At 34.0% G+C, this 11001-nt stretch overlaps 1 protein-coding gene and 1 long non-coding RNA gene across 3 annotated transcripts; one reads left to right on the forward strand and one right to left on the reverse strand.

The window, feature by feature from the left end:
* Positions 1-1602: 1602 nt before the first annotated feature.
* Positions 1603-7651, reverse strand: LOC121779949 (phosphatidylinositol-3-phosphatase SAC1-like). 2 transcript variants are annotated; one of them, XM_042177433.1, is made up of 16 exons: positions 7359-7651; positions 6861-7065; positions 6602-6767; positions 5619-5841; positions 5397-5473; positions 4784-4971; positions 4587-4684; positions 4323-4456; positions 4108-4242; positions 3637-4012; positions 3405-3526; positions 3204-3311; positions 2796-2993; positions 2515-2706; positions 2286-2397; positions 1603-2081 (listed from the first exon to the last, which is right to left on the reverse strand). In XM_042177433.1, the coding sequence occupies exons 1-16, from the start codon at positions 7512-7514 to the stop codon at positions 1827-1829; spliced, it is 2745 nt and encodes a 914-aa protein (XP_042033367.1). In that variant the 5' UTR covers positions 7515-7651; the 3' UTR covers positions 1603-1826. The 2 variants fall into 2 exon arrangements, with proteins under 2 accessions (XP_042033367.1, XP_042033366.1); XM_042177432.1 differs by having other exon boundaries at positions 4554-4684.
* A 532-nt stretch (positions 7652-8183) lies between these two features.
* Positions 8184-9265, forward strand: LOC121778267. The gene is made up of 2 exons (XR_006045646.1): positions 8184-8273; positions 8559-9265. It is a non-coding gene; the product is annotated as an uncharacterized LOC121778267 (long non-coding RNA).
* The last annotated feature ends 1736 nt before the right edge of the window (positions 9266-11001 follow it).

Consider the following 11001-nt stretch of genomic DNA (forward strand, 5'->3'; position numbering starts at 1 on the left):
TTAAATGAAACTTTGTACATAGGGTATAAATAGATAATTTGTGAAGTCTTATAAATGAATAATAACTTACACTTGAGCAAATAGTTTGAAATGACAATCAAATGACCTAATTTAAGGTTGATTATACACAAGAAAAACTAAGAAATCCTAATTCCACTATCATCAAACACCTCTACAGTGAATTTCAATTTGCCATTATATTTAAAGATTAAAAGGTTAGTGATTTCCAAATAATTTTGTTGATAGAATCTCTCCCATCCATCATCTAAATAAAAGCCATCTTCTTTCTTCATTAACTTCACTTGCCATTCGCCTCTCCCATCGATTCTTACACTCGCATTTCCTCGTTTACGTCTTCCCATTTGATGCAAAAATGATATTGGAATTCTCTAACAAAAAAGTTAATAAAAATTGAGTCACTATAAAAACGAAAAATTGTAAGAAAAAAAAATAATTCGGGTCAAATTTTAGTTAGTCTAAAATCTTTAAAAATAGTCGTATGTGTTCTAACATTTTCGTAGAGATCTAATTTGGATGAAATTGTATCTTATGCAACATTCATAAATTCTACAAGTACGAAACTATTTGTGAATTTTATCATTTCTCAACACAATTAACAAATAACTAAACCAAATCATTAATTTGAAACACATATTATATATTTATATACACCTGTTATTACAAATATTCAACTAGGAAATCACAATATTTCATCATAAGAAGATTGAGAAATTTTTAAATTCAAAATTTACAGCTGATTTTAAAATTGTGGGATAAACAAAATTTAACCACAGTTATGATTTTTTTTACAATTTGCTCTTTAAAAGATAATATAAAATGAAAATTCTTTCGGGTGGGGGAATTAGCTTTTCATGGAAAAGGAAATTATATATTTATATGTTTTCTTTACTTAATAGATATTTTAGGGGATAGAACTTTTCAGATTTAATTCTGAAAGAAGACTCAAGCAATTTGCCTTAGATATATGAAAAAAAAAAGATTACACAAGTCACAATCTATGAATTTAGAACAAAGAAAAAGAAATTAGAAAATTACCACACCACAGGTGAGTGTGCCAGGCATGATAATCTTGTAAAAGCTTTGTTGATTGAATTCTTGATTTGGAACTGAGTTGTTATCATCACCCATTTTTCGAGAGCTATATTATAGTTGAATTAGAAATAATGAATTTGATGTATGATGAGTTTCTGAGCATTTGTTGAATTAAACAATTAAGTCGAAAAAGAATTTCAAATTATTTTGCGGTAAATAGATTCTTACAGATAGGAGTTCAGGGTTTTCATTTAATACATATGTTTAATCTTTATGCGGAATTAAATGAATAATCATTTATTGGAAAATTGCATTCAATGATAAATCATAATTTAACACTCCTTTCAAAGAAATAATGTCCCTGCCATTTTCTTATGGTATGTATAAATTAAAATGTATCCTTTTCTTCTGCTAAGGAGTATATGATTCATCATTAATTGCAACTTTCTAATAAATAATTATTCATTTAATTCCGCAAGATAGATAAAACATTAAAACCCTATATTAAAAAACACACACAATTCCTACGTCTGTGTTAACAAGATGCCATTTCAATCTCGAGACGTCTCAAATAAATTACAATAAAAAAATAAAATATTTATTTACACACTGTTTCACAATCTTCCCAGCACAGGCGATTAAGCTGCCTTAAATGATTTTAATCTAAATCTTTATATTTAGCACACGTATCAGTATGTAAATAAAAAAATGTTTGTATATAAACAGCTTAAATGATTTTAATCTAAAAACCAGTCTTTCTTGCAGGCTGCCTTTTAAAGCTTCTGCAGCCGGTCTTCTCCGATGATCCATCGCGTCAACTGGCTAGGATCTGCAACGAGGGCGCTGCACGACTTGGGGAAAACCCCGAGATCAGCACTGACTTGGTCGCACCCATTAAGAACAGCTTCCATGTCTTCCTCAATAGCAGTATCGCCATCATCCATGCAGTCTACCATGTTCACACGAAGAAGATCACTGTAGTATCTCTCCTTCTCGAGATCGTTCTCGAAGGGCTCCATTGCAGGGCCCTACAAGTTCAGCAAATGTTAGAAAATAGCAAAGCAATTTCCATATGTTACATGATAGAATTAAATCTAAACTAATCAAGGGTGACTGCAATACACAGGAAAGGAAATTTTCCAGGTGTCGTGAACGTAGAACCTTTCGTTCAGCTTGACTGGCAAAATATATCAGTCTAATATCAAGGTTTCGTGCAATATGATGATCCCTACCTGAATAAGTTCGGCATAGTGCTGATAAGTCTCACTGCTTTCGTCTTGATCGCCCAGTAATGAGCCACCGTACCAACCACTAGCCTCGTCAACTGTTGTCATCGCCATGTATCTATAAAACGAGATGATCTTATAAGCATGAAACATCGAGCATGCTTGGGCTATATATGCATATGATACTATTGGAAAAGAAAATATATCGTGCATCAAAGAAGAGACGGGAGATTACTGCTGGAAGACATCTTCTTCATTGCTTTCAACTTTTGGAGATAGTAAATTAAGGTCGTATAAGTTAAGAGTTTTCATCTCTTCATGAGCCACATTGCTGGAAGCTTCGTTGGAAGTCACCTTTGGTGCAGAGCTACTTTCTTCGTATTTCCTCTGACCAAAAAGCCAGTTTGGACTCTTTAGCTGTATTTCGCTGCAACAGTTAAGTAAACGAAACAAGGGTTAAAAAAGAGCAGAACAATTGCCAAGTCCATAATAACTTCACTATGGATAGCTGCTTACGCTGCATCAGGTGCGACGCCAACGTTTCCTGATTTTTGATCTAGCTCGCTGCAAAGCCGCACATCCTTAATATAACTACATGTTCTTTCTATCAATTTATCGAATGATGTCAACTTCATGCGTGAGAAATCCTCTCGACAGGCAGGAACTGGGGCCAAAGGAGTTCGTGGTACTGATGGCTTGGCATCCTCGGTTGTACTGTTATTCGGGATTAACAGAAAATAATATAATTTCACAGATCAAAACGGAAATTTTAATCTAAGAATAGTTCACCATATCCACAACTGAATAACATGCGTATGAACATTTTTTAGCACCCGCAACCCAACTCATGTCAAACTTTCAACTTGATGCCAAAAAGGGAAATGATAAACGAACCAGAGTGCTAACATAACTGCTTAGATTTACCTTTCAGGCATAAGATCATCACCGATCCCAGATACGTGAAGGTAATAATCAGAATCCAACTCCCACAAGGCGGGTTTTCCTTCTTGGGGCTGGAAGTAACCCAAGAATCTGTTTTAATCATAAGTAAATAGACTTAGAAATATAAATTTATTCACAGAGAATAACCAGGTCACGAGTTAAAGAGGAAATCGATTAACTCACAAATTTATTGCATCCTGCTTTTCACCATCAGTATAAGCGTTACTGTAGTATCGTTTTATAGACTTCAAGAATTCCCTAGACTGCGTTGTAGCTTTCCATTTCCCCTGCCTCTCTGGGAATACCTAAGTTTTTGTGAAAAAAGAACAGCTCAGTCTAATCTTTCTCCAAATGATAATTAAAAATAGCAAATACTTCGCCATGATATGATTTGGCTTTTGGGGGAATGGTATACTGTATTATGTGCTGCTGAGCCACCATATTGCTGCGCTAAGGCATCACCCATGCTCTGGTACATATCCATGAGAGCAGCAGCAATGCTGCTATCAGCATCGATCTTTGGATTGTCTGCCAAACCTAATGCATGAAGTTGGCGACCCAGAGCTGCTAAACCATAAGCATATTGGGCAACATTTGTCCGATCCAAGCAGTCAATGCAGTTTGTACGCAGAACTCCACTTTGAAACTGTGGTGCTGCTTTACCATCAATTTTGTTCCAATTAAGTTGATTACTGTCAGACTCCTTATCTTGCTTAGCTAAGGCATCGGAGGCACCACTAACCCTTGAAATATCACTAGAATTAGCTCTTAGATCTCTAAGAGATGACTCCCTGTATAAAATTAATGCATTGTTAGTTCAGGTAGCACCCTTTGGTTGGTAAAGCTGGTTTACCATTAAAGTCATGCAGATGCAATGAAACTCTACCTAGCAGTGCTAGTTCGAGAGAGTTGAATGGTCCTCTTTTTTGTGACCGAAGGTTTTCCACTGTAATAGAATCCAGTTAAGTCGAGTGCTTCACTTGCAACTGCACCCAAAACTGCCAAGACATTGGCAGACTTGCTGAAACACACAGAGAACAGTTAGTGGATACAAGAAATGACGGACATGCACATACAGACCCCCCTGAAAAGCACACATACGTCTTTGCGAACTTGTGGAAGTCCCAATGGATAAATTTAAGTTGATTGTCTTCTATCAGAATCTGATTTAGATAGCCCACTGCATTAGCAAACTCACGCCTTAGCATCATTTCTCGGGGTCTTTTCTCTACTGTCTGGAATTAAATCAGTAAAACCAAGGGAAAGAGAATAACTGTCTCAGGTTTCAAAGAACAGAAAAAGGCAATCAAGAAACAATATAATCATTCATACGCTTGAGACAAGCCAGCAAAATGTCGTAGAAACCTTAATCAGATTAAGAACAATTATTGGATTTCCGTATCTCCTTGCCAAGTCTTCAAAATGCAGTTTAGTTGCTTCATATGTAGGATCATATCTTTGCACTGCCAGTTGAAAACCAATGCCATTAGGATAGCTTATAAGGAAATAGCCATAAAGTTTGAATATAAAATTGACAGTATAAAAAATGGTACTCTTCTCACATATGATATCAGGCTTGGGACTAAATCTTGAAGCCTCTTGTGACCAGAAAAGAGGAATAGAGCCCCTCATCTGTACAACAGAACTCATTTTCCCTTTGCACGACCCAGCTTCTTCATCAAGTACAACTTGTTCTGTTTCAACATCATTGGCTACCCGTCCATGATCATTAACTCCTCGCTTTAAATAACTATACAAGAAGAAAATGAGGTTTAGCTTAATGGTCATGAAGGCAACTCTTAGCTTTTGAGAAATAAACATAACATTTTGAGAAACAAAATCTGTCCACGACTCCACAAGCCAAAGCTAATTAGTTCATCCATATAAAAGTATGTATGAGGAAAGTTTTTGGTGTTGAGAAAAGAAAGCAAAAAAGAGCAAGGTTTAGATCACTAGAAGATAAAAATAGAAATCTCTATCCAGTTCCCAGAATGAAATTTACCATTGTATTTGTTGCTGTAGTTGTCAAGATAGTACAACAAAAAAGCACAGACATCATAAATCTCTTTATGTTGTTTGTTTACAAGAACGCCCACAAAGTTACCGTAGTAAATGATAGATGCATCTCGAGACTAACAACAAATCAAAACCCGTGAAGCATAAAATTAACTTTACCGCGTCCCAGCAAAATGGCGAGAGCGTCTGGAAACCAGAGTAACACTAAAGTCTCTTCCAAAAATTGATAGCCTGACCTGAAATCAATTGGACAAAAGTTCCATAATGAAAATAGCTATCCTGTATTAAATCTGGATCTCGATAGATAATCAATTAAGGCAAGAAAACAAGTTCCAGTCAAACAAATTTTTCTTTTTTCGGGTTTCAATTCAAACTACCTACCTGCTTAAAATTCCCATGTACAAGAGCTATTGTCCAAATGGTGTTGTTGCACCTTGATCGTATTGCTTGAGTTAGAAAAGTATTCCAAACAAACATGTTATCATATGGCATGCCTTCCCCACCAACTGATAACACATTTTTTTGTAAACTTTGCATTATAGGATATGTATAGCTATAGAAGAAATCATTTGTCAAGTCCACACTCTGTAAAAGTTTCTTGTACCTGAAACAAAGCAAATTGCTTAGCTATATGAACAAGATATAGAAGAAAAGTTGTTTTCCAATTCAGCTGACTATATTACCACCATTCAAAATATTGGAACCTTATTCATTGCTAATGCATAGATTTCATATAAGAACACAACACGTAGTAAATAACTTTATAACTATTGTAAAAAAGGTCCACATCATGAAAGATACTCAGAGGGAAGTGTTAGCTATTGGATGCCAAAAAAGATACAGTCATATTTCCCGCTGAATATATACACTCAGAAGTCTAGGTACATTTATCTCTTAAAAATTCAGAAATCATAACAAATAAGGTTTTGCAAGTGAAAGATCCACCCTATCTTACTCTATATCTGCCCAGTATAACTGTACTAATGTGAAAACTTTTTCTGCACAACAGAGCCTGTACTAAGGGCTAGGCCACACTAAATTCGTCTCAGTTCCAGTGGGAGAGTGCTATATATGCATTTTTATTTATTTACGTTAGAACCATGTCCCTGCTTTATAATATACAGCATATCATGTATCGACAGCATCTCTTGGCACCAAATAAATGCAAGTTTCATGAGACCAACAAATTAATGAGTATTCAGATATCTCAACCAAATAAATGCACATGGCCAAATTGTTACATTGGACCTCTTAAGCTCTACGATAAGATCAGGAAGCGACACTTCTTCGAACATATTTGGAGTATTGCATCAAAATAAAGAGGATAAATAGAGATACGGCAAACAAGCAGATATAGAAGTTACCGCTGTTCAGTTTTAGAATGTGCAACATCTGTCTGAACTGAAACATGCGGAACAGTGATTATTTGACTCTCGTCTATACTATATATCGCATGACCGCATATGGATCCAATTTGTCGTCGCTTTGTTACCAGTATCAGGTAGTATGACTCGAGGAACTTAATGCAACCTATAAAAAAGCAGAAAAATACAAATAAATAATGTCAACATGCACATGTTCGAGTAGTTGCGCTCATAATAAGCCTCCAATTTCCTGACTTACCGACAATGCCATACACTTTGGCGACTAAAGTTAACCCTCCAGTGGCACGATTTCCCTCTCCAATCCGCTGAAGCAAGCTCTTGACTTCTTGTGGAGGATAAACCACAGGATCTTCACTGATATTCAAATCAGAAGGCTCCATTCTATCGATTTTTAACACCCGAAAGAACCTCTCGCTCCTATCACTTCCAATCAAATAAAACCTCTGCAAAAAGAGAACTACTAATTATGCTTACAATATTGAACAAACGGCATCGTCTTCAGCTCTTAAATTATACACACAGGAAAAGGAATCTCTAAAACAACAAACAGAGAAACAATTATACTGTTATAAACTGCATTTAACCCCAAATTCAAACACGATCATTTAACTGCATATAATTCAACAACAATAATAAAATTGCTAAGCAGTATAGTAACTGAAATCAAATCAGCTCATCAAAACCTAATTAAATCCAATAGAACTATTAAACAAAAAAGAGGCAAAATCCAACTCACGGCTCTAGTCTCATAGAGGCGGAATTTCTCCAATGAGTATGAATTCGGGTCGGGAGGGCATTCCGGGTCGTTTGACGGGTGAATTTTGGAAGAATTCGACCCGAATGATGGCGGAAGAGTCGCAGAATTGGATTTAGGTTTCTCCGGCTTCGACATCGTGGAATTGAACAATAGCTGATCGAATTGATCTGGATTTCCACTTGAAAGTCATCTGCTTTTATATAGTTTCTGCTGTTTCCGCCATTTTTTTCTCTTTTTCTTAACCTCCCATAACTGGCAACGGAAGATGCAGACTTTCGTGTTGTTATTTAAATTATTTTATATACTTAATTTCTAATAAATACATTTATTTCACCTTTTTATTTCACTAGTATCAACCCTTTGCACGACTCATTAATTTTTCACATTAAAAAAATGTTATTTAAATAATAAAAGATTCAATTTAATCCTAAATACAATTATAAAATAAAATAGAAATTCAATCCCTAAAAAACACTATACAATGCTACAACGTACAAATTTAATCAATAAAAATAATTTAAAACACTAATTACTATAGTTACCATGCATGATAAAAAAATATATAATAAATACATTCATAAGTTTTATAAATACGGACTACTCTCGTTCAAAATGGATGATCACAAAGTAGTGCAAAATAAATGTTAATATTATCAAAGAGTTTGAAATAATTATTTACATTACAAACCGTATTTTTTAAGCAATTTTTAGTTTAAATTTGAAATGATTTATACCTTGTGTTGTACCCTATTTATAAATAAATAAATAAATAGTGGAGTAGTAGCAAATCTTTTGAAATACTCCCTATTCATTACACATTTCGTTCCAAGACTGAGCGGCACCGCATATCCCTCCCTACCAGGTGAATATATCATTACAACTCCCAATTTTCTGGTAAATATGCTTTTATTTTTTCCAAAATTTTCTTTTAATCTTGTTATATGACTATAGAATCCATGAGTATTGTTTCTTGCCGTTATTGTTCTTATGCTTGGTTAATTTGAGTAATGAGTTAGGGTTTTAGTGAAATCAATTTTGTAAACTGTAATCACCCCTTATAGATTCAGTTTTGTAATATAATGACAAGAATCATACATTTTCGTTGTTGTAATATATCAATTTTGTGTGTTTCTTTGATTGGATTAAGATTTTGTGATTGTATTTCTGTTTCTTATGAAGAAGACAGAGCAAAATTGCTGAAAAATCGAAATGGGGGAAGACTTGATTAGAAATCTACCATCAGAAGTCATATTAGATATCCTCTCAAGACTCGATGCTTGGACCCCTACGAGGGGCAAGTGTGTTTGTAAGCTATGGCTCGATTGGCTCACTACTCCCGAATTTGTCAAGTCCCATCTTTCTAAATCAGTCCCTGGCCTCCTTGTGGAGCTTGGACAATGGACGACCTTTAAATACAAAATGGTGGAGTTTGTAGATGAGCCCGATCTCAATTGTTATCGGAATCGATTGAATACAGTCTTCAAATTGGACCTCCCTTTTTGCAACCCAAATCATCTTCATAGTTCAATTAATGGTTTGATGCTTCTGATAGACTTTGCAATCCAATCACTCGTGAGTATATCAAGTTTCGTCGTCCCCAACCACCTCCCCCTGGAATTCCGTGGGAGATTTTTGGATTTGGATTGAGCAGAATGAGTGGCCAATATAAAGTGGTTAGGATTTCTGCTGGAAACCCTCGACAAGAACCTTCCATTTCAAGATCCGGTGAACTTGAGTGCCAAGTATACACTATTGGATCAAGATCGTGGAGAAGACTCGCCAGTTGTATCTGGTCCACACATCTTCCGTACAATTTGACAATGATATTTTTATGCGGAAATCTCCACTGGTGGACACGTAAGGATGTTTTCTCCCCGAGACAAATATCTCGTCTCGATCTTGAAACAGATTCTGTTAGCACCTTTTCTGATCCTCCTTGTAATGATCGGGGCGAAAGCTGGTACAAAAGATCCTCCTTGTAATGATCGGGGCGAAAGCTGGTACAAAAGGTACATATGTATTTCAAGTGATCGCCTATGTGTATGCGACAACGTGGGATTCGAGATTGATTTATGGATCATGAAGGTGTACGGAGATGAAACATCTTGGACAAAAGAGGTCACCATCTGCAGAGTTGATAGCGTTGGCATCTGTTGTTTAGACATCATCAAAGTTTTAAGAAATGGGGACATTCTCATGTTATGGAAAGTGACCAAGTCATTGTATTATTATTATTACTCCATCTCTACCAAAACTATCGAAAAAGTTGACTGGTTTGATTACGTGCTCTACCCAATAACGCATTACACCCCGAGCTTTCTTTCGCTCAAGACTTTTGCTACTGAGAATGTAACTTCATTCTGATTAGGATTAGGTGATGCGTATTCTTTTTTGGAAATGACACATTTCATTTTTTGGTACTTTTCCCTCTCTTATTTTATTCTTTATTCTCCTTCACTTAACTAACTAAATCTCATTTTCTTAAATTGAGGGAGAAGTATTTAGATTTCGTATATTTTAAATTGACTTGTTAGAATTTCTAAACAAATTTATATGAGTTAGAACTTCTTTAGAGATTTATTCATTGTTCAGTATATTTTCTTTCTATTTTTATTTTATTTTATTTTATTTAGTTTATGTTACATTCGGATAAATTCATACTTCTCCGTCCATTAAAAGTTCATTTTACCATTTTTAGGTGTCCATGATAAATAAATGTCGCTCAAATAACCACACTCAGCGTATCATTTCTCTAGTTGAGGAAATGATGAAGTCTTCTTAAATTTATATTTGCATATTTACCAAAATGAATAATCATTCTAATGGATAGCTAATAAAATAAAGATGAATTTATTACATATTAATACTATTCGTCATAAAATTATGGGAATATATTGGGTAGGTATTTTGAAAGTATTTTGAAAAATATTAAATTTTTTCACTTTCTTGACACTTTATAAGATATTATGTAATCAAGATTCAGAATTTTAAATGACTAAATTGACATAAATAATTGTTACTGTAATAAAATCACACGCTATAATTAAAAAATTAATATTATTGTTTAACTAATTAATAATGAACAATTTCATTGTGCACTCTAAGTCTTTACCTCAAAAAGCATGAAATGAAATTAAATATACTAATAGTAAATTTTAAATTGAGATGCTAATAGTCATTCACATTCAATTATTTTATTATTAAGCACTTCGCAATTTTAGACAATATAAATTATAAAAATAACTATATATATATATATAATATACTTGATTTCTTTGTACTAAATGTCTAATGCACTGTCATCCAACCCATTAATGATTAATATAATGGGACAAATATAAAAATTTGATTTGTAATGATAAAAAATATTAAAACAACAATAGTCGTACACATAAATTGTTATATTAGCGAGTAGTATTTCTTAAAATGATTAATAAAATTATTTGAAAATATTTATAGTACTAAAATAATTAAAAAATTATAAATATAATAATTTCATTGTATCTGTGTATTAATTAGTTCTATCATAATTAATTCATAAACTAAATCAATGATAGTGTTAAAAGTTATGCAAAATTTATACATTGGTAACGAAATGGTAATATTCTAAAATTGGAACTAA

Source organism: Salvia splendens, chromosome 19 (genome assembly GCF_004379255.2).
Source record: "Salvia splendens isolate huo1 chromosome 19, SspV2, whole genome shotgun sequence".
In the NCBI taxonomy this organism is placed as follows: domain Eukaryota; kingdom Viridiplantae; phylum Streptophyta; class Magnoliopsida; order Lamiales; family Lamiaceae; genus Salvia; species Salvia splendens.

What these genes read in the sequence shown, in the direction of transcription:
- LOC121779949 (XM_042177432.1), bottom strand. Translation starts at nt 7,514, where the DNA reads ATGTCGAAGCCGGAGAAACCTAAATCCAATTCTGCGACTCTTCCGCCA. An exon ending in CGCCATTTTGCTGGGACGCG is followed by an intron (nt 4,972 to 5,396) that starts GTAAAGTTAATT and finishes CTTCTTGTATAG; the next exon opens with TTATTTAAAGCGAGGAGTTA. An exon ending in TTCCACAAGTTCGCAAAGAC is followed by an intron (nt 4,243 to 4,322) that starts GTATGTGTGCTT and finishes TGTGTGTTTCAG; the next exon opens with CAAGTCTGCCAATGTCTTGG.